We start from the raw sequence: 25,742 nt of genomic DNA, 5'->3' as shown, positions 1-25,742 counted from the left end.
GGCTGAAGCTGCTGTGCAGGGTCGCTGTTCGGCTCCTCCTGAGGGTGGCCAGGTTCAGGATGGAGGTGGTCAAGGCCTTCCTTGGACATTGATGCTGCGGAAGCAGAGGATGGCCCCATTCTGCAGAAGAGCAGCATAACCCCCTGATTTCTGTGCCATTAAATGGTCCAGGCATCTGGTGATGGGAATTTCCATGTTTCAAGCTCTTTTTGGTCACAGGCACCAAAGGAGTTCAGTGGAGTTCACTATTGACCCTGCACTTTAGTCAGAAGGATTTAACTCTGGAATTAACGAATGTGAGAAATTCCCACTGAAAGGATAAGGGAATGTTGCTGTCCCTCCCCAGCTCTGCAGCCCTACCTGGTGTCCCTTCCCATCTGCTGGGAATGCAGGGCTGGCTCTGCTGGACAGAAGGGGAAGGATGCTCCGTGTGATCCCAACCCCTCTCCTGCCATCGAGATGGACGCAGCCCTGCAGGGATTTGGGAAATCACTGCCATCCCGTGCTGGGTGTGTCCCCATGGCTTTAAGGTGTCCCCTTCTTTGCAGGCAAGAGGTCCCTGAAGACACCATGAAACTCATCTGCTGAGCCAAAGGAGATGGAGTTCATTCCCAGGGGCCAAGGCCATGAGGGTCATTCCATGGTGAATAGAGCTGGGGAACAGCACTGAGCCCAGCTGCACTGCTTGGAGCCATGTGGATCCAGGAGGGAGGAGGAAAGCCATGCTCCAGTGTGCTCCCTGCAGAGCATCCCTCACACATGGCCCTTGGCAATGCTCCTGCTCCCTTCTCCTGCAGGAATACACCACCACAGGGAGGGTGATCCCGTGGGTATTGATTTATCAGGTGACTCAAGGAAACCTTCAGCCACTGTCCTGGGGTCGTTCAGCAGAGCAGTGGAAGGGATCAGCATGCTCAGACCCCCGTGTCCCTGGGGGCATAATTTCTGGGGGCTGTTGTTTCTTTCTGCGTCTCAAAGACCCTCTGGAGCGAGTCCCTGAGAGATTCCACTCTACATTGCCTCCAGCAGCTCACCATGGAGCATTGCGCCCTGGAGCTTCCCATGGAGTTGTCTGTCCTCCAACTCCCCACCACGAAGTAAATGAAAGGTTTGATGCTGCTGTTGATGCAGGTGAGCAGGAAAAAAAACTGGGATGGCACAGTGATGTAACCGAGCTGCTGCAGGAAATGGCAGAAGCTGAGGAGGAGAGTTAACAGCGCAGTGAGGTGGATAACGATGTCGCGCCTCTTGGGTTGCTGCTGCTGGGAGCCCCACTTGGCCTTAATGAAATCGATTGTGAAAGAAATGGCCACAGGTGCAACAAAGAGGAGCAGGATGATAGTGTACACGGAGATAAGAGCTGCCCAGCAGTGCTCCTGCTCGTGTGATGGGCACAGGAATGTCACCGTGAGAATGACAGTGAAGAGAGCAAAGAAGGCCCAGTATTGAACACTTCCGACCACCAACCAGAGGCGCTCGGGAAGGTTGCAGCGGCAGGAGAGCTTGCAGAGCTTGTACATATACAGCACATTGCTGATGGGAATCAGCTGGAATAATGCCCAGTAGTAGGAGACCACTGAGAGCTGGAAAAAGAAATGCTGGTACAGCAGGGGCAAGATAGGAGAGCAGGACACGTCCTCCACCAGGAAGAGAAGGCTGGTGGGGACTGTGAAGAGAAGGAAGAGGAAGTCAGCAACAGCCAGGTTAAAGATGCGATAATTACCAGTTTTCAGGCTGAGGAGCCAGAGGACAGCCCCATTCCCAGCCAGCCCACAGAGGCAGATGAGCAGTGTCACACTGTGTATGGCCACGGTGGTGACATCTGCCTCACACAGATCATCTCCTTTAGTGGGTGAGGCGGAAGATGGGGACATGGTGGTCACCTCCATGGATGGACGCTGGGCAGGCAGTGGGATGTGACCCGGGCTGTGGTCAGAGTGGATGGGGAGTCAGTGCTTGGAGAATCCCGGGATGGACCACACAGCTTCTTCAGCAGCTCCCTGCAGTGGGAAGGATTCAGTGGGGAGGAGAGAGATGTGCATGGGAGGAGGGTGGTGGAAATGGTGGGGTGGGAGAGCAAGGTGGGAGGTTTGGGCTTTTCCGCAGGAGGCTGGTATATAACATATGGAATAAAAATTTTCTGGTTTTCTGAAGTTGTTCAAACATAAAGTAGCAAAATAGATAAATGGATGCAACAGCTGGCAGACAGGATGATAAATGTGGCTGGATCCAGTGCAGAAACAGATAAGGAGGCGTGCAGTGGTTTTGGGGCAAGGTCTGGAACAAGAAGCAACAGTGCATGGCCAGAGGAAAAGTTCAAGGAAAAGTCACCTTTACTATGTCAGCATTCATTGAATATGACCACCAGAGGAGATGCAGACCCTCTTAATAAACCTCCAGGACTATAGAAGGACTTCCAGGATGAGCTGGATGCATGGAAATGCATTCTAGGAAAATGGTGTTTATGTATTAGAGAAACAACACTTTTTAATGCCTACATGTGGTTATAATGGATTAATACGGTGTTGTAAAGTCTCACCACAAATGCAATACAAGAAAAGATGCTTCTGTGTCCTGTGCAGGTAAAGAATTCCTGCTTCCTCATGCTTTGCATTGTGTTAGAAAATTTGTTCTGGCCCATTTCAGTATTAGGACACAGACGGGATGCACAGGAGAAGAGAGAGGACGTGGGGAGGGCACTGCGGTCACCGGGAGAGGGTGGCAGGAAGAGAGCAGCTGCTGGAGGAGAGGAAGGTGGGTTAGGGAGGAAGGAAAACATTCCACTGACCTGTTCCCTGTTGGGCAGCAGCAGGCAAAGGAGTCTGTGCAGATCAGCGGCGCTTCCTGGTACCTCTTGCTCCTTTGGGATCCATGTTCTAAAGCAAATCCTCCCAGGTCAGTGACATGAAGGAGAAAGTGCCCAGATCACCAGGAGCTCCCCGCTCCCGTCCCTCTTGCTTCTCTCTGTGCCCTGTCCTGATGTTGCTCCCCAAGGCCCGCTGGACACATGGGGGAGTGAGGGAGTGAAAAACTGCAACTTTGCCTGCTTCAGAAATTCAGTTCCTCTGAGTTGTCTTGGGTGTGGTTTTTTTTTTTTTTTTTTTTTTTCTTCAGAGGGAGTGGCTTTTGTCAGGCGTTCTAAATGAAGATTTCTGTGATTGGCTCCTCTTTCCCTCCTGATAAGAAACACTCCATCCCTGCAGAATGGACCATTCTCCAACTGCCTTCCCTCTCCTGACAAGTTTCTACCATTCCTCGCTTCTATTCTCTGAGTGATCACTGTCCCTCCAGCAGCAGAGGGAGGCTGCTGGTGCTGGCGGCACTGGAATGCTGGCAGTGCTGCCAGTGTAGGTGAGGCTGCTGGGTGCTTCTCAGAAACAATTCCTCTTCTCGGAAGGTCTCTGAGATCATTGCCAAAATGTGCTCTGGGCTGAGGAAGTACAGCTGAGCTGCTTCCTCCTCCTATCCCCATCCCATCCTCATCCCTGCTCCCCATCCCCATTCCAATCCCCATTCCCTTCCCTATCCCTGCCCTCCATCCTCACCCCATCCTATCACATCCCTCAGGTTTCCCAGATGGAGCCGCTCCCCGACTTGGAGCGTGGCCTATCAGGCTCTGCTCTCCTCCAGTGGGGAGTTTTGGGATTGCTGGCATCCAGAGCCCCTCCAACCTGCTCCGACCCTCTCCTGAGCCTTTTGAAATGTCCTGCAACACTCCAGACTGTCCCTGGGGCCCCCTGTCCCCCCCTGAACATCCCTGATCTTCGCCCTCTCCACCTGGGACCTCAGGAAGTGTCCCTGCTCCTCCTGCATAGGGTTCTTAGTTCCAGGATAGAGGAGGAAAGTCCAGCTCCCCAGGGCTCGGCAGGAGAACACAGAATGACAAATGTGGCTGGAGCCAGTGCAGAAACAGATAAGGAGCCCTGCAGTGGTTTGGGGCAAGTTCTGTAACAAGAAGCAAGAGCACATAGCCAAAGGAAAAGTTCAAGGCAAGGTCACCTTTAATATCTCAGCACACAGTGAATGTGATCACCAGAGCCCCCTGTGAATGATCCTCCAAGACAAGGAAAGGACTTGGAGAAGAAGGCGAATTCACAGAAATAAGTCCTAGGATAGTTATATTTACGCATTTAATAAGAAAGGCACTTTAATGACTCCTTGTGGTTATGATAGATAAAACCCCTGTTGTAAAGTCTCTCCACAAACAGAAATATGGTGAGTTCCTTTTGTGTGTCCTGTGGAGGTAAAAAAATTCCTGCTTCCTAATGCTTCCCATCGTGTTGGAAAGCTTCTACCAGTTGATTTTGGTATCACTCCCAATTTCCATCTCCACCCTTCTCCCCATCCCATCCCATCCCATCCCATCCCATCCCATCTCATCCCATGGCCACTCCCTGCCTTGAAGCGCTGCCCATTAGGCTCTGCTGCCCGGACATTTGGGATCAGCAGTATCCAGACCCTTCCCAAACTTCTCCAGACCCTACCAGAACCCTCTGACCACTATGGACGCCTCTGACAACTTCCAGTCCCTCCCCAGGGCCGCCTTTTCCCCTGTTGACAGCCCCGCTCCTGCCCTGCTCCACCTGGGACCATGAGCAGTGTCTCTGCTTCTCCCAGCCATTCCTGCTTTTGTACCTTGAAGTAAACAATTTAGCAAGGAAATAACATGAACTGCATTTAGCTGCAATGGTATCTCATGCCTTAACCTGGCTTCCAGGCCTGACCCACTTAGATGTCTCAGGTACTGGAACACCTGAGAGAGCAGCATCTCCCCCACATTTGCCAGAGCAGATGCACAGGTGTGTGCACACAGAGAGAAAGAGTCAGTGCAAGGTGCCTGTGAGAAATTCCCCTGGGAGGCAGTGAAATGCTCACTGCGGATCCGTTTGCATCTCCTCACTGTGCCAAGGCTTGGGCCTCGAGCGCTGGGGGATCGGCCCAGGAGCCGTCGGCGCTGGGGCATCACCCGAGGGCAGCAGACGGGAGAGATCCCAGCTCGGAGAGGCCCCACTGCCAGGGAGCTTCTGGTCAGCGCTGCTGGGCCCAGGAGAGCTCCAAGGGTCTCCTTTTGGACCGCTGCTTACAGGGCCCCAAGGGATGGGCTTCAGCCACAGCAATGTTTCACCCTGGCCACACTTTGGGCAGGCAACTTTCTGTGAAAGCGTAAGAGCAGGGATGGTGTGGCATTCAGGGAAGTGAAATAATTCCCAAGGCTGTTGATAAAAGCCCAGGGGGTCGTTGGCCAGCAGCAGTTCCTGGGAGCAGAGGGTGTTTCTGATCAGTGCCAGAGGAGCTGAGCCCAGAGGCTGCTACTCAAGGCTGAGGCCTCCCAAGCACGAATCAGAGCCCAGTGCGGCCTGGAAAGGGGGTGGGGGATGCACCAGCACAGGGAGGGTGACACTTTAGATGTTTATTTATCAGGTGACTCAAGGAATCCCTCAGCCACTGTCCCAGGGTCCCTCAGCAGTGCAGCAGGAGGAATCGACAGACTCAGAGCACTGTGTCCATGGCAGGATCATTGCTGTGGGCAGTGTTTTCTTTTGGCTCCTCAAAGACTCTCTGGAGGGAGAGCCAGAGAGACCCCATGGAGCAGGGCCTCCAGCACCTTCCCACCAAGAAGTAGATGAAGGGTTTGATGCTGCTATGGATACAGGTGAGCAGGAAAAAAACCTGAGAGGACACAATGGTGTAACTGAGGAGATGCAGTAAGTTCCAGAGGCTGTGCAGTAGAGTGAAGAGCACAATGATGCAGATAACAATGTCCAGCCTCTTATGTTGCTGCTGATGGGAGGCAGGCTTGACCTTAATGAAGAGGATTGTGCTGGAAATGAGCATGGAGGGAGCACAGAGGAGAAGGTTGAAGGTGTACATGGAGATAAGAGAAAACCGGCAGTGCTCAGATACCTGGGAAGCACACAGAGAAAACATCGTGGGAATGACAATGACGAGAGTGATGAAGAAGGCCCAAAGCAGGGCATGCACCACCCATGACAGGTGCTGGGGACGGTGGCAGCAGTGCCAGAGTGGGCAGTGGATGGACCTGCACCTTGTGATGCTGATGAATGTCAATGTGTACAGCCATATGCTGTATGACATCGGTAACATCTGGAAAAGCAACCCCAAGTACCGCAAGGGCAGGATGATAGAGCAGGACACGTCCTCCAGCAGGAAGAGCAGAGCGGAGGGCAACAGAAAGAGGAGGAAGAGGAAATCCAAAAAAGTCAGCATGAGGATGTAACCGGTGGTGCTGTTCCTGGATGAACAGTGGGAGCCAAGGAGCCAGAGAATAGCCCCATTCCCAGCCAGCCCACAGAGGCAGATGAGCAGTGTCACACTGTGTATGGCCATGCTGGGGACATCTATCTCACAGAGATCATCTCCTTCAGTGGGTGAGGCGGGAGATGGGGACACGGTGGTCACCTCCATGGATGGACGCTGAGCACGTGGTGGGATGTGACCCGGGCTGTGGCCAGAGTGGATGGGGAGCCAGTGCTTGGAGAATCCAGGGATGGACCACACAGCCTCTTCAGCAGCTCCCTGCAGTGGGAAGGATTCAGTGGGAAGGGATGAGATGTGCAGGGGCAGAGGGCGGTGGAAATTGTGGGGTGGGAGAGGGAGGTGGGAGGGTTGGGCTGTTCAGCAAGGGATATTGCAGGAAGGCTCAGGGCAGAGAAGGGGGGATCTGGGGTGAGGACTGTGGTCATTGGGAGAGGATGACAGGAACAGAGCAGCTGCTGGAGGAGTGGAAGGTGGGATAGGGAGGAAGGAAATCATTCCACTGACCTGTTCCCTGTGGGGCAGCAGCAGGCAAAGGGGTCTGTGCAGATCAGCGGCGCTTCCTGGTACCTCTTGCTCCTTTGGGATCCATGTCCTAAAGCGGCTCCTGCCAGGTCAGTGACATGAAGGAGAAAGTGCCCAGATCACCAGGAGCTCCCCACTACTGTCCTGCTGGCTCTCTCTATGCCCTGTGTTGGTGTTGCTTCCCAAGGCTCAGTGGAGTCACAGGAAAGTCAGAAATTGCGTCTTTGGCTACATCAGAACTTCACTTCCTCAGAGTTCTTTATCTTGTTGTTTTTTTTTTTTTTTTTTTTTTTTGCAACAGAGGAAATGGCTTTTGTGAAAAGCTCCAAAAGAAATATTTTGCAAATGGCTCCTCAGTTCTTCCTGATGAGAAACACTCTGTCCCTGCAGAATGTCCCATTCTCCAACTGCCTTCTGTCTCCTGACAGACTTTTACCATTCCTCATTTTAATTCCCTGAGGGGTCATTGTGCCTGCAGCAGCAGAGGGATGCTGGTGGCGCTGGTGGCACTGAAATGCTGGCAGTACTGATGAGTCAGCTGGGTGTTTCTCAGAAATACCTCTGATTCTGGGAAGAGCTCTGGTTTCATTGCCAAAGCCTCCCTATGGCCCAAGGAAGCACAGCTGAGCTGCTCCCTATCCTATCCTATCCTATCCTATCCTATCCTATCCTATCCTATCCTATCCTATCCTATCCTATCCTATCCTATCCCCATCTCTGCTCTCCATTCCCACCCCACTCTCCATCTTCACCTCATCCTATCACATCTCACAGCCTTCTCAGACAGCAGCCGCTCCCCCACTCTGAGCGTGGCCTGTCAGGCTCTGCTCTCCTGTGGCTTTGCTGGGATCCAGACCCCCTCCAAGTCCCTCTGACCCTCTCCTGTCCCCGCCAGCCTGCTCTGACACCCCAGAACCCACCCAGGGCTGATTTTTTTCCCCTACCAGCCCCACTCCTCCCCTGCTCCACCAGGGACCCCCAGCAGTGTCCCTGCTCCTCCTGGCCATAGTGTTCTAGGATCCAGGAGGGAAGAGGAAAGCCCAGCTCCAATGTGCTTCTCAGGAGAACACAGGATGATAAACGTGGTTGGAGCAAGTGCAGAAACTGATAAGGAGACCTGCGGAGGTTTTAGGGAAAGTTCTGTAGCAAGAAGTAAGGGCACGTGGCCAAAGGAAAAGTTCAAGGCAAGGTCACCTTTAATATCACAGCACTCAGTGAATGTGACCACCAGAGACCCCTGTGAATGATCCTCCAGGATCCGGACAGGACTTAGAGAAGGAAGTGAATGCATGGAAATGAGACCTAGAAGGGTGATGTTTATGTATTAGATTAGAAACACACTTTAAAGACTCTGTGTGTTTATGATGAATAAAACCCCTGTTGTAAATTCTCACCACGCAGAGATCAAGGAGAGATCCTTCTGTGTGTGCTGTGCAGGTAAAGAATTCCTGAATCGTAATGCTTCCCATTGTGTTAGAAAGTTTATTTCAGCCGATCTAGTGTCAAGATATAGATGGGATGCCTAGGGCAGAGGAGGGAGGATGTGGGGAGAGCACTGCGGTCACCGGGAGAGGGTGGCAGGAACAGAGCAGCTGCTGGAGGAGAGGAAGGTGGGGTAGGGAGGAAGGAAAACATTCCACTGACCTGTTCCCTGTGGGGCAGCAGCAGGCAAAGGGGTCTGTGCAGATCAGCGGTGCTTCCTTGTGCCTCTTGCTCCTTTGGGATCCATGTCCTAAAGCAGTTCCTGCCAGGTCAGAGACATGAAGGTGAAAGTGCCCAAATCACCAGGAGCTCCCCACCCCACCCCCATCCTGCTGGCACATCTCTGTGCCCTGACTCGGTGTTGCTTTGCAAGGCTTGGTGGGGCCATAGGGCAGGTGGAAGTGGTTGTAAAACCCCACCATAGTTGTAAAACTATGGCAATGTCAGAGCTCTACTCTCTCATTTCTCTTGAATTTTTTTTTCTTTGTCACAAAGGAAGTGGCTTTTGTCAAAAGGTCCACATGAAAAAGTTTGCAAATGGCTCCTCATTTCCTTCTGATCAGAAACACTCCTTCCCTGCAGAATGTCCCTTTCTCAAACTGCCTTCTCTATCCCAACAGGTTTCTCTCATTCCTTGTATCTCTTCCCTGAGGGTCATTGTCCCTCCAGGAACAGAGAGCTGCTGGTTGTACTTGTGGCACTGGAATGCTGACAGTGCTGGCAGTGCTGGTGAAGCATTTTGCGTGCTTGTCAGAAAGAACTCCGATTCTGGGAATAGCTCCAGAATCATTGCCAAAACCTCCACTGGGCCCAAAGGACCACAACTGAAACAAGAATTCCCATTTCTGCCATTCCAATGCAGGCTCACACAGCCCAAGGGAAGGACAGCACTCAGTTGTTTGCAGCCAGGTTATCAGCACTTGGAGCCCACCCTAATTACTGCCAATCCCCTTGATGATGCAATGAAAGCTCTTAGGGACCAGATTTTGGGCTGCTGTGATCCATTTTCCAGCCCTTCATTCGAGCTCATCCTCCTTTACAGACTTGGGAACACTTGTGTTTGTTTTTACCTGACCCCACCCCTCTGGGCAACCTGTGCTAAGGCCTCCCCACCCTCACAGGGAAGGATGTTCCCCTAATATCGAACGTCAACCCAGCCTCTGTCAGTGGGAAGCCATCCCCCCTTGTCCTGTCGCTCCATGCACTTGTTCAAATTCCCTCTCCAACTCTCCTGGAGCCCCATTAGCTCCAGGATCATGAAGTGTTTGCCCTTGAAAGGACTGGCCTGGTGAGGGGATGTGAGATTCCATAGCTGGGGACAGAAACACGGTGTCAGCAGGAAAGAGAGGTGACAGTTCTGGTCCCAGAGCCACCACACGTGCCAGTTTCCAGCAGGAGCATCCCAGATTGCTGTGGCACATGTCAGCCTGGGCAGGAATCATCTCACCTCAGCTTTCTAGGAATTCCTTGGAATTCCCTGTAGGCTGCTGTGTGACTGCCAAGGGAATGTGAAAGATGACTCAGGGGAAACCTGCAACTTTCTAAGGATTAAAGCCAAGAGAGCAGCATTGATTTGCCTCTTCTCAGCAGAAATGACATTGCTGAAATCCTAAATCATCCCTCAGCTGTGTGCCTGTGCTCCATCTCAGGCACAGAATTGATTATTGCATGCATCCTCTTGGAAACTGTGTGGTGAAGGTCCAGTGCCACTGAAATTGTGGTATACAAGTGGCAAAACTAGATTTGAACCAGAAATCTAGGTTTTGTCCTGCAGGGTCCTAAGGATCCCCCTGTGGAATGAGAGGGGGCAATTTGAGTTCATTCAAAGACAAGATTTCAGAATTAGTGTTTCTAAGAGGAACCTGACACAAATTGCTTTTCCTGGAAGGAATGAGAAGCTCTTGGATCTGTCAACAGACAGCTCATTTCAACCATTGCAGGCACCACCCTTAGGAAGGGCTCTGGAATGAGACAGGTACCTGACCGCCTCACAGACAAGCCAGAGGCTTTAGAATGGGAAAAAATAAGTAATTGAGCCATTTTTGACACTGTTTACCAGTAACAAGCTCTGCAGCAAAACTCAGATGTTGTTTATTCACCAAAATCTGGGCCAGAGTTACCACACTGAAAAGAAACAAAAGGCATAAAGCGGAATCTGATTTAGGGGTAGTAACAAAATGAAAATGATCCATATAGCAGAGTTTATTCCTTGGGGCCAAGGCAATGAGGATCATTCCATGGGGAGTAAAAGAACAGGACTGAGCTCAGAGCCATGTTTTCCCATTTTCTGGCTGTCTCTGAGTTGCCACATCTCCACGTGCCTCATGTCCGGAAGTGCCTCACAGAGCTGTCACCTCCACCACAGTGTCCCCAGGGCCGTGGCTCCCCTCGTCACTCCCGGCTTTCTCCTCAAACACCCTCCGCAGAGCGACTCTGACGGAGCGCTGGAAGCGGCGCTGCCGGCAGCTCCCCACCAGCACGTAAATCACCGGGTTGAGGGAGCAGTTCAGCAGTGCCAGCAACAAGGAGGGGTCTTCTGGGAATAAATCACCAGAATCAGGGAGATTGAGGAAAACCTCCACACAGAAAGGGATGCCAAAGGCGAAGAACAGCAGGACGTTGAGCAGGATGGCCACAAAGAGCTTCCCTGGCTGCCGCCTCCGGGAGCCACAGCGCAGCTTGAGGAACAGGAACAGGTTGGAAACCAACATCATGAGGGAAAAAACCACGGAAATTGCAAGGGCTACACCTGCAAGGACAGTCTCAGAGTCTTCAGTGTAGGTGAGGTAGAGGGAGGACACCAAAACCCCTGCGAGCGCCCAGAGGGCCCCGCTGACGATGCCCGAGAGGTGCCGGGGGCGGTGGCAGCGGTACCAGATGGGGCAGAGGACGGAGATGCAGCGCTCCACGCTGAGGGCTGCCAGCAGCCCCAGGCTGCTCAGGTCAAACACATGGCACAGGAGTTCCACCACAAACACAAAATCTACATAGAGAGGAGCAAGATGAACCAAAGATGTGCAAAATGCTGCTATGGTCAGAAAAGCCAACATAAGCAGGAGAAACAGAAGGAGCAGGGAGAAGTCAGCAACAGCCAGATTTAGGATGTAGACAGTGAAAGGGCTCTGCTTTGTGTGGAAGCCCAAGAACCACATGACCACCCCATTCCCTGCCAGCCCACAGAGGGAAATCCCCAGGCATACCCCTGCAAAGGCAATCAGGGTGTAGGGAATGCTCGAGCATTCAGATGTGATAAATTCCTCCCAGTCCAGTGAGCCATAAAGTGTGTTGTTCAGGGTGAGGTTTGTTGTGCTGTTCTCCTCCATGGTGAATGATCTTGCTCCCAGCAGCTGCCTTCTGCCTTTCCCACCACCTCCTAGGGAGAGATGGGGAACCAGAGGGAAATAAGGGACATCAGCATTTCCAGCACTTCCCATCTGTCCACACAGCCCCATGCCAGCCCCAGGAAGAACCCCCACCCCTGCAGTGCCCAGGACAGGCTCCCAGGCCTCCAGCCCTGACCCTGGACAGGAATCTCCCACCAATCCATCCCTGGACTCCTACCTCCAGTAGGAACAGCGCTGTCACAGCAGCACCAGGAGAAAGGATTTGGGGATGGCTGCTGGAACCACTGGCTGTGCTTCAGCCTCGGCCCTCGTGCCTGGGTGCAGCCCTTGGCCCAGAGGTCACATCCCATGGTCAGAGCCTCCCCTCACAATCTCCCCACATCAATGACAGCTTCCCCTCACATGTCCCATGGACAGAGATCTTATCAGGAGGAGGTGGCCGTGTCACTGCCTTCCTCTGCCACTCTCCAATGTCATCCCACCATGCAAGGGGCTTTTGGCTGTCACTGTGTGTGCAGTGCGTGTGCCAGGTGATTCATCCATGCAGAAGGGGATATAAATAATTCCCAGGGATGGAGGATGGCAGAGGGGTGAAGGAGATGAGGCAGAGACCTTCAGGAGTGAGAAATCACTCATGTGCAGACATGCAACAGTACAAGTTGCTCAGTGTCTCTAGTGACATGTAACTTGTTCTCAAAGACTTCTTCCAACTTCCTTCTGGGAGTAACTTCCAGGAGTTGCACCTTTTTCCATCTCCCTCTCATGGATGGACACTGAGCCTAAGTTCTCTTCTTGTTTCAAGTCTTCCTCTTGCTCCAAATCCTGAAGCTCCAGGCTGGACACCCTGGAGAGCACATGGGCCTTGTGCATTAATACATCCATCAGTCCTGGGGATGACAAGCACAGCATACAACCCCAAAGGAGATAGAAAACACATGAAAGAGGGGCAGAAAATAAGCAATAAAATGCCAGTCCCCTGAGCTGTGAAAGCCTGAGGTTGTGTGGCAGGAACCACTTGGAGATAAGAGTGCTTTGGCAGCACCATGTACCCCACAAACCTAATCTCTGAGCAGACACATGCCCAGCAGCGGTGATTAGGCTGATGACTGGGATTAGATAGGATGGGATTAGAGGCTGTGGGCAAAGCCCTCGTGCAGTCCCATGTCTGGGCACCGGTGATTTCCCACAGCAACTGGACACAAGGACATTGCTTATCCCCATGGCTGCTGCTCAGGGGCTCTGATGGTATCTAATGAGGTGTGGAATTTCTGAGGGGTTTAGAAAACCCTGTAATAGCTGAACAGATCATAGTGGAGGACCCCTTCCATGGACAGCATCTGCCCTCACCAGAGGAGGGTTTTGACCCAGGATTCCCAGCACCTGAAGGGACATAATATTATCTGTGCTGTCCTTTCATTTTCGTTGTTTTAGATCCAGTAAATGATGTTTAAAATTCAAAAGTCCAAGTGCCTGCATTAATAGGATCATAACAGATCAGCAGCTCCTCATGAAGAACTAGGGGGAGGAGAGGAAGGCAGTGACACGGCCACCTCCTCCTGATAAGATCTCTGTCCATGGGACATGTGAGGGGAAGCTGTCATTGATGTGGGGAGATTGTGAGGGGAGGCTCTGACCATGGGATGTGACCTCTGGGCCAAGGGCTGCACCCAGGCACGAGGGCCGAGGCTGAAGCACAGCCAGTGGTTCCAGCAGCCATCCCCAAATCCTTTCTCCTGGTGCTGCTGTGACAGCGCTGTTCCTACTGGAGGTAGGAGTCCAGGGATGGACTGGTGGGAGATTCCTGTCCAGGGTCAGGGCTGGAGGCCTGGGAGCCTGTCCTGGGCACTGCAGGGGTGGGGGTTCTTCCTGGGGCTGGCATGGGGCTGTGTGGACAGATGGGAAGTGCTGGAAATGCTGATGTCCCTTATTTCCCTCTGGTTCCCCATCTCTCCCTAGGAGGTGGTGGGAAAGGCAGAAGGCAGCTGCTGGGAGCAAGATCATTCACCATGGAGGAGAACAGCACAACAAACCTCACCCTGAACAACACACTTTATGGCTCACTGGACTGGGAGGAATTTATCACATCTGAATGCTCGAGCATTCCCTACACCCTGATTGCCTTTGCAGGGGTATGCCTGGGGATTTCCCTCTGTGGGCTGGCAGGGAATGGGGTGGTCATGTGGTTCTTGGGCTTCCACACAAAGCAGAGCCCTTTCACTGTCTACATCCTAAATCTGGCTGTTGCTGACTTCTCCCTGCTCCTTCTGTTTCTCCTGCTTATGTTGGCTTTTCTGACCATAGCAGCATTTTGCACATCTTTGGTTCCTTTTATTCATCACTATAGGCATTTTGTGTTTGTCCTTGGGTTCCTGTGCCATGTGTTTGACCTGAGCAGCCTGGGGCTGCTGGCAGCCCTCAGCGTGGAGCGCTGCATCTCCGTCCTCTGCCCCATCTGGTACCGCTGCCACCGCCCCCGGCACCTCTCGGGCATCGTCAGCGGGGCCCTCTGGGCGCTCGCAGGGGTTTTTGTTTCCTCCCTCTACCTCACCTACACCTACACTGAAGACTCTGAGACTGTCCTTGCAGGTGTAGCCCTTGCAATTTCCGTGGTTTTCTCCCTCATGATGTTGGTTTCCAACCTGTTCCTGTTCCTCAAGCTGCGCTGTGGCTCCCGGAGGCGGCAGCCAGGGAAGCTCTTTGTGGCCATCCTGCTCAACGTCCTGCTGTTCTTCGCCTTTGGCATCCCTTTCTGTGTGGAGGTTTTCCTCAATCTCCCTGATTCTGGTGATTTATTCCCAGAAGACCCCTCCTTGTTGCTGGCACTGCTGAACTGCTCCCTCAACCCGGTGATTTACGTGCTGGTGGGGAGCTGCCGGCAGCGCCGCTTCCAGCGCTCCGTCAGAGTCGCTCTGCGGGGGGTGTTTGAGGAGAAAGCCGGGAGTGACGAGGGGAGCCACGGCCCTGGGGACACTGTGGTGGAGGTGACAGCTCTGTGAGGCACTTCTGGACATGAGGCACGTGGAGATGTGGCACCTCAGAGACATCCTGAAGTATGGAGACAAGGGCACTCCATGCAGCGTAGCCAGGCTCATTTCCCCAGCTGTATTTTTTCCCCTTGGAACTACCCTCACTGCCCCATCCATTGGGAATAAACTCTGTTGATGAAGCAAATTCTGCAAAAATGGGCAGGGCAAGGGGTGTTGGCTTGGTAATGGTGGGATTTGGGATGTAAGGGAGTAAGAGATGGGTGAAAATTACAATCTGGGGAAAAGGGAGAGGAAAAAAAGAGAGAGAAAGAAAGGGGAAAGGGAGAATGGGGTTGAGAGAGAGAGAAAAAAAAAATACAACAAAGTAAAAATGGAAACTAAGCAAGAGATTGAATGGGAGAGAAACAGAAAAAATAAGAAAGTACGAGCGAAAGTAAAAAATAAAGATTTAGAATGGCAAAGGATTTGCTTGGACAGGACAGATGAAGAAGGATATCCCTGGTGTGCTAAATCCCCATAAATAGTTGGGTTAGTCACACAGGGGCTGGTCCTGCTCTCTCTGGAATCATTGGAGGAAAAGTTATTCACCTTAGCACACCAAAAACCACCTGTAATTAGGTGTTATAAAATAAACTTGGCTTTTCTGTCCTTTTTCAGTAGACACTGACTGAAAGGTTCTTCCTGTGCCTTAAATAAAAGAAATTATTTATCTGAGTTTGCATTCTGTGTGTTTTTATCAGCTGATAAATCAGATAACAACAAAAACAACAACAAAAACAACTTTAAATACATTTTTTATCCCATTGGGGAAAAAAAAAAAACAACAAAAAAGAGAATTCCAGTCTTTTTAACAATGCAAAAATGTTTTGTCACAATGATAAAACCATGTGAGATATCAAAACCAGAACATTTTGAACATGAATTGTGAGGTTTTTCAAAGAAAATTACCCACATTGACTTTTTCTAATAATTTTGGTTAAAAGAATAAATGTTAGGTAGTCTGATAGCACAAGCAATCCCATTTCGCCCCTCAAAGGATTTGGTTTAGAGAATAATTTTTTGAAAGTCATGGTATTTATTTACCTTGTTCTTTTTCCTGTATTTTTTCCCACTATCCTTTGATTTATTTATATTGGTAAAGGAGATTTAACAGCTCTAGATTCTGATCTGTCCTTTTAAAGGAAGAAATTACAACCCAATGAATAATGTAGATAAATGCAGAGACTCTGCCAAGGGCTGGAGGAAATTAAAATAACATGCAATAATATAATATAAAATAGTAATCTCCAGTGACATATTTCTTTGAAATACAAGACAAGCGAGGATGAAACTCAGTGAATACAATTTTAAAGCAAGTTGGAAGGAGTTGGAGCCCTTTTCTGCTCTGTGGTGTGAAAACATCCCTGGTTCAGAGAAGAAAAGGACTTGGTGGATGTGAATCTTTTCAGTCCTTGAAATGCTCACATTAGGAAGCCCAGAATAGTTCTGTGACCCACAAAAGGCTGTGTCTGTGCTCAGACATGGGGATTCTAAGTTAAGAGGGATAGATGGATTCGCCTTCCAGGAATTTTGCGTCTGTTTCCAACAGGAGGATTGCTGGTACTGATCTCATTTTCAGAGATCTGAGTGAAAAGTAACACAGAATTTATGAGTTTATGAATGACAAGGATTTATCCTGAGCAGGATTTCTTTGATGAAATTCAGACATTAAGACATTTCAGCCTTATCAAATGAATATTATTTAGTAGTCACTGGAAATAACCAGGAACTTTTAATATGCCCTAAATATAGGTCAGGTAAGTTCTATGGTCCAGCTGCTTATGTGCCATATGTGGCACTGAAAACAATGACCCAAAGAGGGTCTTAAAATAATGGAGAGTTAAAATAATGACCTAAAATATCTACAAAGAGGGTACTGAGGGTCAGGTGAGATGAACCTTCCCCAGAACCTCAGAGTTCTTCAGTTCTGCCAAGACATTCCAGGCAGGATTTTAGGAGGACATGGTTACCGTGTCCCGCGTTTCCCGCTCATCTCTCTCATCCGCTGAGTCTTGGAAGGCCCTCTGGAATGCCAGCCTAAGGGTGAGCCTGAATTTCCGATCCCTGTAGCTTCCCACCAGGAAGTAAATGACGGGGTTGAGGGTGCTGTTGACGCAGGACAGCACAAAGCCAATCTCTGGGGAATACATGAACTTGTGGCCCAAGAAGTCCAGGAGGATGAGGACACTGAGGGGCACGGCGAAAATGAGGAAGAGGAGGATGGTGAGCATGATGATGGTGAAGAGCCGGCCCGTTTGGAAGGGCTGGGAACTGCACTTGACCCGCAGGAAGAGGGTGAGGCTGAAAAGCAGCATGAGGGGCGCGCAGACCAGGAAATCCAAGGCTCCGATGGCGATGAGCAGGTGCTGGCAGACCCTGGGAGAGGGGCGAACGGTGCACAAAACATATCCCAGAGTGTTCAGGAGCAGGGACAGTGCCCAGAGCAGGCCGGACACCACGGCAGACAGGTGCTTCGGGCGGTGTGTCCGGCACCAGATGGGGGACAGCACGGACAGGCAGCGCTCAATGCTGATGGCCGTCAGCAGGTACAGGCCTGTGCCGTACATGAAGAGATCCAGGAAGAGGAATATCCCGAACTGCACCCCCACGTTGAACTGCATCAGGTACTGCACGGTCTCCACGGCGATGCACAGCAGGTACCCGAAGTCGGCGGCCGCCAGGTTCAGGATGTAGACGGTGAAGTGGTTCCTGCGGATGCGGAAGCCCAGGTACCACAGGACCAGGCCGTTCCCCACCATCCCGCAGGCAGCACTCAGCAGGCAGAAGCTCTCCATGAACTTGAGGACAGTGTAGGACGGCTCGGGTTGTCCCACAGCCCCGCTCTGGTTGGTCCCAGGAGCATGGATGGCTGTGGTTGGAAGGAGGATTGGTGTGGCTGAGGGTCTCATAATGGGTGATTCAGACCTGGGAGCAGAGAGGGGAGACATGGTAACTCCAGGGTGATTTTTCTAGAGGGATTCCTTGGTTTGTTCCAAGGCTTTGTAGCTAGAACTTGACTTCATGGAATCTCAAAATAATTTGATTTGGAAGGGACCAAGAGCCTGAAGTAACAGGACAAAGGGTAAAGGCTTCACACTGACAGAGTGTGGGTTTAGATGGGATATTGGGAGTAAATTCTTCCCTGGGACGGTGGTGAAGCTCTGGCACAGGTTGCCCAGAGAAACTGTGACTGCCCCACGCATAGAGGTGTCCAAAGCCAGGCTGGAGCAAACTGGGATAGTGGAAGGTGTCCTTGCCCATTGCAGGGGGCTGGAACTGGATGATCTTTAAGGTCCCTTCCAGCCCAAACCACACTGTAATTCTGTGATTCCATGAGAACATCTGGTTGTTTTTTTACACTGATGAGTGATTTCTGTTTTACTGAAGTGCCATTTGATGTGGTTCTCCTGGGTCCCATGTACAGTAACAAATAAACATTTTGGTCTGGCAGAGCCCTGAGCTTCTCCCTCAGAAACTGCAAGAACCACATGTAAGAAACCACAGATTATCTCGTCCTCACAGGACATAGGAGTTGTGGCTCTGATAATTTTTCCACACCACTCCATAAATAAAGTCACTGTTTCCTTCCCCGTGGTACTGAGATCTGATTGAGAATCTTGGGGGTGAAAAGAATGGGTTTAACACCTTTTTTATGGCCTGATGAGAACAAATACAGTGGTTCTTCTGCTGTCTCCCAACCAGCTGTTAATTTGGACATGGAAGGCAGAGAAGTTAAAAAGAGGATAGGAACAAAAATTGGGGTTTTCTGGGAAGATGTGAATCACTGAACCATGTAGCCAGCATGAATCCTCTGTTCTCTCTTTGTGGTGCAGCAGCACACATGGAGACAGACTTCCAAAAGCACCCAGAACGTGACAGACTGAATCACTGCTGTTCCATCCCAGCACCCCAGGCACGCTGACCCCATGGACAGAGGGAAAAGAAGTGTGTGGTGCAGGGGATTTCAAGGCCAGGTTGGAGCAACCTGGGCTAGTGGAAGGTGCCCCTGCCCATGGCAGGGGGTGGGACTGGATAGGCTTTAAGGCCCCTTGCAGCCCAAATTTTTTGAGGATTCTATGATTTCCTTTAGTGTTGATTGAAATCAGGGAACTTCTGGCACTGCAGAGCTGGATGATCCCATCCTCAGTTCTTATGGCACCTTGAACACTTCTAACATGAACACTGTGGAGAGCAGCCCTGTGGCTGCTCTTCCCTCACAACCTGCTCCAGGAGTGGCCACAAATGGTCACATTTTTGCAGAAATTAGCAGAAACAGCCTCAAGTTCTGTGCACCTTTTCTGTTGCAAGAACAGAGGAAGGCCTGGTGTTAAGTGGTTTCCTGGCTTCTGTGCAACCAAATTTCCACTCGATCTGAAGAGAGTGTGAACATTTGAATGTCACCTAAGCTCTGTCTCAGCTCACTGCAGCCTCCACAGGTGCATCTTTCTCCACTGGGGACTGAGGGAATGACAGGTGATAATTCTCCATGTTAAATGGCTTTGTGCCATTGATCATGTCATAGAATCAGGGAAAGGTTTGGGTTGGGAGGGATCTTAAAGCTCATCTTGTTCCAACCTCCTGCCACAGCCAGGGACACCTTCCACTATCCCAGGTTGCTCCAAATCCCTGCCAATCTAGCCTCGGACACTTGCAGGAATAAGGCAGCCACAGCTCCTCTGGGCAACCTGTGCCTCATTACCCTCACAGGGAAGAATTTCCTCCCAATATCTAATTCAAATCCACTGTCTTCCAGTTTAAAACAACTCCTCCTTGTCCTGTCACTCCAGGCCCTTCTCCAAAGTGCCTCTCCAGCTGTCTTGGAGCACCTTTAAGCACTGGAAAGTGCTGTATGTGCATACAGACTGCCAGGAACAGAAACAGCTGCAACGGGTCAATGACAAAACATCAATAGTTTTGCCTTCTGCTGTAATAGAAGTGACGAAATCGTTCTCTTACTTCTGCAGACCATGGAGAAGAACACTGCAGAAGTCACTCATGATTCTCATTTATTTATCATATTCCCTTGGACAGACTGAATTCCTGTTTCCAAGACACATTCAAGAACTGATTCCACTTCCTTATGTAACTAGTAAGTGAAAACTCTCCTCAAACAGCAGCAGCCTGAGTCCAGGTGATCTTTTTCTCCCTTGAGATTAAACATCCTCCATGTGATTTGCCTGCAATTCCTGCCTGTAGTTCCTGAGACAGAACAACCCTGACCCCACAAAGGTGTCTCAGACAATGGACAGAAAGTTCTGCTGTTTTAATGCCAGGTCTCTGAGTAATGACTTTTTATATTACAGAAGTGCATTTAAAGCAGTTCAAGAACACTTGTACAGGGAAAAGAGTCCCTGGAATGAAGCTTTCCTTATAGTGAAAATTAGTGTCATCAATTCCTGACCTACAGCAAATTTCTGTCCAGCAAAGGAAGTAAATTTTTTATCTTTTTTCCTCCATTGTTTTTGTTTCACTTCCCTTCCCCAAAGCCTGACAGAAACCATCAGAGTGCAACGTCAAAGACCCATCTCTGAATTTCTCACCTTTTTTGCGTTCCTGGGAATTTCAGCGCCTGTGCCTGGCAATGTTGTCCCCTGGATGGTGTGACACAGGGTGCAGCTTGAGTCCTGGTGTCATCCTGCAGTGCTGGGCTGGGCAGCCACTGTTTAAAAAGCCACGGTGTTTTCAGCGTGACCCTCCAGGCAGCCAATCACTCATGGGGGAAATACCTCCTTTGTGTGGGTATGATCACTCAGATTTGAACCACTTCCCCCTCCCCTCTTTGCAGTGTCATGGAAACATTATTTTTTTACTACTTCTCCCTTCTTCAGCCATTCTTGGAAGAACTGTCCATACAAACTTTGCACTGGTGTTGTGTTCTACTTGAGGCCCTGAGATGCTCTGGTTTCACAGCCCCTGAAGATGAGGTTTTAGTGCTTCTCGGGTAGAGAAATTTTAAGTCCTCTTCCATAACATCTTTGCTGGAGGTTTCACAACCTCCCTGAGCACTTCTCATTCCCTCCTTTCCCTGCCCAGCTGTCACACACCCGCCACTACAGGGGGTCCTCCTCTGACCCACAGCCTCTCCCAGCACAGTTCAGCACCTTATAGAGTCCCTACTGCTTCATCCAACCTTGCACCCAAACTTCCCACCTCAGCAGTTCCAGATGGCCAAACCCTGCTTGTGCTGCCCTCAGCATGGAGCTCTGGGCTCAGGAGCTCTTTCAGTGCACCTTCACACCCCACAGGCTTTCAGCACAGTCCTTCAACGCCTCAGGCACTTCTGATTTCACAAAATCCCTCCAGCCCCATGCCTTTCACTTCCAGTTTCACAACTTCCCCCTGAGCAGAGCTTCAGGCTCTTCTTCACCTTGTGTCTCCTAAACAGACAGAACCCACCACCACCCACCCACAACATCCCAGTCCTGTCCATGCACACTCCATGTCCATGAGCCACCCAGATCCATCTGCCAAAGGGCGTGGAAACAGAAAACACCTTTCTCGTTTCCTGACATCCTTACAGGGAACTATTTTGTCCCTTAGTCCCTTGGGCCAGGGAAGTAAAGGGACAGGAGTGTGACATCACCCAAATCTCTGTCATGTGTGTCAGTGGGCACAAGAATGGGCAGATCCAACCCAAATTTGCTTAGCAGGTCAGAAACACATTTGTACATCTTCAGCTTCTGTTGTCATCTGTTCTTCCTCTTCCTTTCCCAAAGATTTTAAGACAGTTTTTACTTTCTTACCCAATCCTATTTCCTACAGTGGTTACTGGCAACCCTCATTAACCTGGCCAGGACTCCAGGCTATGGTGTAAAATGATATTTAAATTAAAAGACTATTTTTATCCAGAGCACTCTTTAATCTCCTCATTAATTTGAGGGTTTCCATTTTCTCTGCATGGACTTCTGGCATTCTGTGTTGGGAGACATTCAAAATGCCTTTGTTGTTATTGGGCCATTCTGAATTTCAGTAAACATCAGCAAAACAAAGGGATGGGCAGTGGATGAAACTATTTCTTGATGCACCTAAATCACAACTTGAAAGTACACAGTACACTTCAGAGCAGTGATGAGTTGGAATTGCAGCAATACACTAATTCATTGAATTCTGGAATGGTTTGGGCTGGAAAGGACTTTAAAGCTCATCCAGTTCCACCCCTAGCCATGAGACGGGACACCTTCCACTATCCAAGGGTGCTCCAACCTGTCCTGGAACACTTCCAGGGATGGGGCAGCCACAGCTTCTCTGGTCAACCTGTGCCAGGGCCTCAGCCCCCTCACAGGGAAGCATTTATTCCCAATATCCCATCTAAACTCACCTTCTGTCATTTGAAGCCATTTCCCCTAACTGATTAGGTGACTAGATCAATTTCTTTCCAGAGGAAAATGGAAAAGGCTCAACTCAGCTGACTTCCACAGATGTACAAGAGTTGGCTTCCTCCCCTCCCTTAGTTTCCCAATTTGTAAAATAAGGATTTTTTTTTTTTTTTTTTTTTAAACTTACTCTTTACTTCACTGACCTTTGCTGACACATTGCAAGTTCTTGCAAAAGGCCTTATTCCCTGGGCTACCAGTGAAGAAATTTCATAGAAAATAGGGACTTGGAGGGTCATCAAGAAGTGACCCAAGCCACCTTCTGTCTGTCTTCTACTTACTACTAGAAACCTCCCAGATTTTTTTTTTTCCATGAGGGCTTGTGGAGATTTTCTGGGATACACAATGATTTAAAAATCCTCACAATTTTATTATTACTCACAGTGCCATAAAGCCTATGCTGTGGATCTAAGGTTTGGGAAACACACAAAGCGTGGACTTCAGAGTCTGGGAATGTTAACTTGACCAGGTCACATCACATGCTTGCCCAGTTTAATATTCAGGTAATCTATTGGCTATTATTTCCAAGAATAATGGAATTGTTACTGTTGGAGAAGCCCTCCAAGCCCAACCATTCCCCAGCAGTGCCACCACTAACGCATGTTCCCAAGTGCCACATCCACATGTTTTAAATCCCTCCAGACTGATGGTGATTGCACCACTGTTCTCGGTAAACTGTGCCAGGGCTACACCACCCTGTGCGTGAAGAAACTTTTCCTAAAATCCAATCTAAACTTCCCCTGGCAGGACAGGATTAATTTCTTCTCCTCCCCACCCCTGAGCATTCACACCTCCCTCCTCCAGCCCCAAGAGCCCTTGAGCTGGGAGATTTCCTTGGAGAGGCTGGAGTAGGTCTGTGTAAACAGGGAATTAAGCCCTGGAGGAGGGAGATTTCCTTGGAGAGGTTTGAGGAAAGTTACTTAAACAGGTTTTTTTCTCTCTGCTTGCTGGGCTGTGTGTGCACCCTTCGGTGCCCATGCTCCCTCCAAGCAGCTCTAACATGGGCAGGAAAAGACAGGATACACTTGGTGATACAAGACAGCAAGGAATTAAAGGAGGTGGGATTAAAAGAGGCACCTCCTAAGCAACTGTTAGAAGCTTTTCAGAAGCTGTTCTGTGTTCTTTAAAGCCTCTACCAGGAAAGGGAGATGTGGGGACATAAAATCTTACAGCTCTTACACAAAAATTAGATCTCCAAACACAGAGGAGGTAAGTTTTCCAGGATTTTTTCCCTTTCCTCTTTTCTTTCCTTTTCCTGATTTCCTTTCCTCTTCCCCCCCCCCCCCCCCCCTTCTTCTTGACAAATGCGAAAATACAAAAATAAATTTCCCCTGAAGTTGTCATCCATCTCTGGCTCTCTTTGGCTGTAACCATGTGCAGAACTGGTTTTGGTGTCCCAAATCAGGTTACTGAATTCTTTTTCAATTAACTACCTGAGATTTTAGAGGAAAACCCTTGCAATAAGAGGATGGTAAAATGCCTTATCCTTTCTTTTTAATTATAACAGTCCACATTGCATTTATTTCCTATTGCAGTTGATTGCACTATATCATGTACCTCTAGTCAGTGACTGAAAAGATGATTTTAGAGGCAAGACCTCCCTTTTATCCCCTTTCTTGAGTATGTTTTACCCCCTGCCAGTAAAAGTGCAAGCACAGGAGAAGTCACAAACTTTCCCAACTTCCTCTTTAGGATTCACTTTTTTGAGTTTGAGAGCAACTTTGGTTTTTCTACATTTCAGCATTTCCTGTGGGTGCTTGATCAGCTTTTTGCCTCTACAGGAGTTTCTGATTTTGCTCTATTTTAAAGTCATAAAATAGGAGCCTGGATCAGATGGATCCATTCCCAAACGGGTCACCTAGTGGGTGGCATCCCTGCCCTTGGAAGTGGGGTTAGAACTAGATGGTCTCTAAGGTCTCTTCCAACCCAAACGATTCCAGGAGTCTATGATTCTATGGCTGTATCTCATACAAGGCAAATTAAATATGTAGAGGGAGAAGAACAACAAAAAAACAGACAAAAACCAAAACAAATTTAAAAAGCTTAATAAACTTAATTCTAATCCTAAGTATTTCTTACAGAAAATGCACTTCTGAGAAAGAATTAATTTTTAAGAATTAAAAAACTTTCCACATTTCCAGGCTCTGCATTGCACATTGCCCAGTAGACTGGCAAGGAAAACTCCAGCAGCATGAAGGAATTCATCCTCCTGGGCCTCTCAGAGAACCAAGGGGTGCAGAAAATATATTTTGTGGTGTTCCTGCTTTTCTACACACTCACAGTGGCAGGAAATCTCATAGTTCTCACTGTAACAAGCAGCCGGCACCTGAACTCCCCCATGTACTTCTTCCTCTGCCATCTGTCCTTTGTAGATGTTTGTTACTCCTCTGCCACAGCTCCCCAAATGATTTCTGGCTTCCAAGTGGAAAATAACACCATCTCCTTTGCAGGTTGCATAGGGCAGCTCTTTGGGCTTCATTTTTTTGGCTGCACAGAGGTTTTCATCCTGACAGCCATGGCCTATGACTGCTGCATGGCTGTCTGCTGGCCCCTGCACTACCCCGCGCTCACGTCCTGCCGCCTCTGCGACCACATGGTGGGGATCTCCTGGGTGGGGGGCTTCCTACATTCCACTCTCCAGACCCTTCCCACCATCCTGCTTCCTTTCTCCCAACAAAGTCACGCACTACTTCTGCGATGTCCACCCCCTGCTCCCCCCGGCCTGCGCCGACACACGCGCCGAGGGCTTGGCCGCAGCGGCCAACAGTGGGGTCAGATCCCTGAGCTGCTTCCTCATCCTGGTCACGTCCTAGGTGGTCATCCTGGTTTCCCTGAGGGTCCAAACACTGGCGAGGTGGCACAAGGCCCTGTCCATGTGCGGGTCCCACATCACTGCAGTGATCCTGTGCCTTGGGCCCAGCACGTTTGTTTACATCCGCCCGTCCGGTGGCCTGTCCGAGGACAGGAGCGTGGCCGTGTTCTACACGCTCATCACACCCATGCTCAACCCCCTCATCTACACCCTTCAGAATGGGAAGGTGAAGGGAGCCATGAGGAAACTGTGCAGGAGGAAAGGGGGAAGCGGAAATGGGAAGGGGTAGGGCTGTGGCCATGTTCCCAAAGGATCGGAGAAAATCAAGCACGTTTGGCTGTAATTTCTTCTGTGACAATGCCCCAAAATGTGCTTTTCAAAGAACAGCTGGCTGTTGGCTCCTGCTGTAATTAGGAAGGCACTAGAAGTTCTTTTTATGATGGGAAAGACACTGGGAACTCTGGCATTCATTCCTCTTCCTTGTCAATGAGCACAGACACAGACCACAGACCTTCTGAGCAACTGCAACACCAGTGCTTAAATACAGTTAAAAATACTGAAAATGTTGTCCAGGTAGAGCACCCCATAAGAAACAAACAAAAAAAACCCCTGATATTAAGAGCTAGTTGGGTGGTTTGTTGATGAAGGAACAGGAGGGGAAACTTCTTCCCTTCCTACCCTACTTCAACAAATCCTTTCTGCCCTTTTCCAGGTGGAATGGGATGGGACCTGGAGCAACCTGGTCTGGAGAAAGATGTCCCTGCCCATGACAGAGGGTTGGAATGAAATGGTCTTTAAGATACCTCCTAACCCAAACAGCTATTCTGCAATTCCATAATTATCCTATAATTCTATCTACTTCACCTATCTTTGCCCAAGACAGCACTAAATAAAATAAATGTAT

At 49.8% G+C, this 25,742-nt stretch overlaps 7 protein-coding genes across 8 annotated transcripts in view; 2 read left to right on the top strand and 5 right to left on the bottom strand.

Moving 5' to 3' along the window:
- Positions 1-8,520, bottom strand: part of LOC128808594 (proto-oncogene Mas-like) — a 40,540-nt gene extending 32,020 nt beyond the window's left edge. The window contains exon 1 of one of the 2 annotated variants that reach the window (XM_053979898.1): positions 8,446-8,520. The gene's annotated coding sequence lies outside the window, so the exon portion shown is untranslated. Of the gene's footprint in view, positions 1-2,788; positions 3,072-8,445 lie in introns of those variants that run through there. The other variant, XM_053979897.1, reaches the window with a different exon arrangement.
- LOC128809038 (mas-related G-protein coupled receptor member A8-like) lies at positions 29-1,889 on the bottom strand. The gene has a single exon (XM_053980730.1). It carries the CDS (start codon positions 1,887-1,889, stop codon positions 915-917), a length of 975 nt encoding a protein of 324 aa, XP_053836705.1. The 3' UTR covers positions 29-914.
- LOC128808598 (mas-related G-protein coupled receptor member H-like) lies at positions 4,387-6,998 on the bottom strand. The gene is made up of 2 exons (XM_053979907.1): positions 6,784-6,998; positions 4,387-6,537 (listed from the first exon to the last, which is right to left on the bottom strand). Exon 2 carries the CDS (start codon positions 6,424-6,426, stop codon positions 5,491-5,493), a length of 936 nt encoding a protein of 311 aa, XP_053835882.1. The 5' UTR covers positions 6,427-6,537; positions 6,784-6,998; the 3' UTR covers positions 4,387-5,490.
- A 2,102-nt stretch (positions 8,521-10,622) lies between the features above and the next one.
- On the bottom strand, positions 10,623-11,606 carry LOC128809036 (mas-related G-protein coupled receptor member H-like). Its single transcript, XM_053980729.1, has one exon. The coding sequence runs from the start codon at positions 11,604-11,606 to the stop codon at positions 10,623-10,625; it is 984 nt and encodes a 327-aa protein (XP_053836704.1).
- Positions 11,607-13,633: 2,027 nt separating this feature from the next.
- On the top strand, positions 13,634-14,623 carry LOC128809035 (mas-related G-protein coupled receptor member H-like). The gene has a single exon (XM_053980728.1). It carries the CDS (start codon positions 13,634-13,636, stop codon positions 14,621-14,623), a length of 990 nt encoding a protein of 329 aa, XP_053836703.1.
- Positions 14,624-16,605: 1,982 nt separating this feature from the next.
- LOC128808840 (proto-oncogene Mas-like) lies at positions 16,606-17,562 on the bottom strand. Its single transcript, XM_053980433.1, has one exon. It carries the CDS (start codon positions 17,560-17,562, stop codon positions 16,606-16,608), a length of 957 nt encoding a protein of 318 aa, XP_053836408.1.
- A 6,646-nt stretch (positions 17,563-24,208) lies between these two features.
- On the top strand, positions 24,209-25,127 carry LOC128808842 (olfactory receptor 4S2-like). The gene is given in 2 exon segments (XM_053980434.1): positions 24,209-24,693; positions 24,695-25,127. Coding segments are annotated over 2 exon segments (909 nt in total). The 5' UTR covers positions 24,209-24,217.
- Positions 25,128-25,742: the final 615 nt, after the last annotated feature.

The sequence above is a fragment of the Vidua macroura genome, chromosome 6 (genome assembly GCF_024509145.1).
Source record: "Vidua macroura isolate BioBank_ID:100142 chromosome 6, ASM2450914v1, whole genome shotgun sequence".
Taxonomy (NCBI): Eukaryota; Metazoa; Chordata; class Aves; order Passeriformes; family Viduidae; genus Vidua; species Vidua macroura.
Note: the sequence above shows the minus strand (reverse complement) of the source record. Positions and strands in the feature narration are given on the sequence as shown.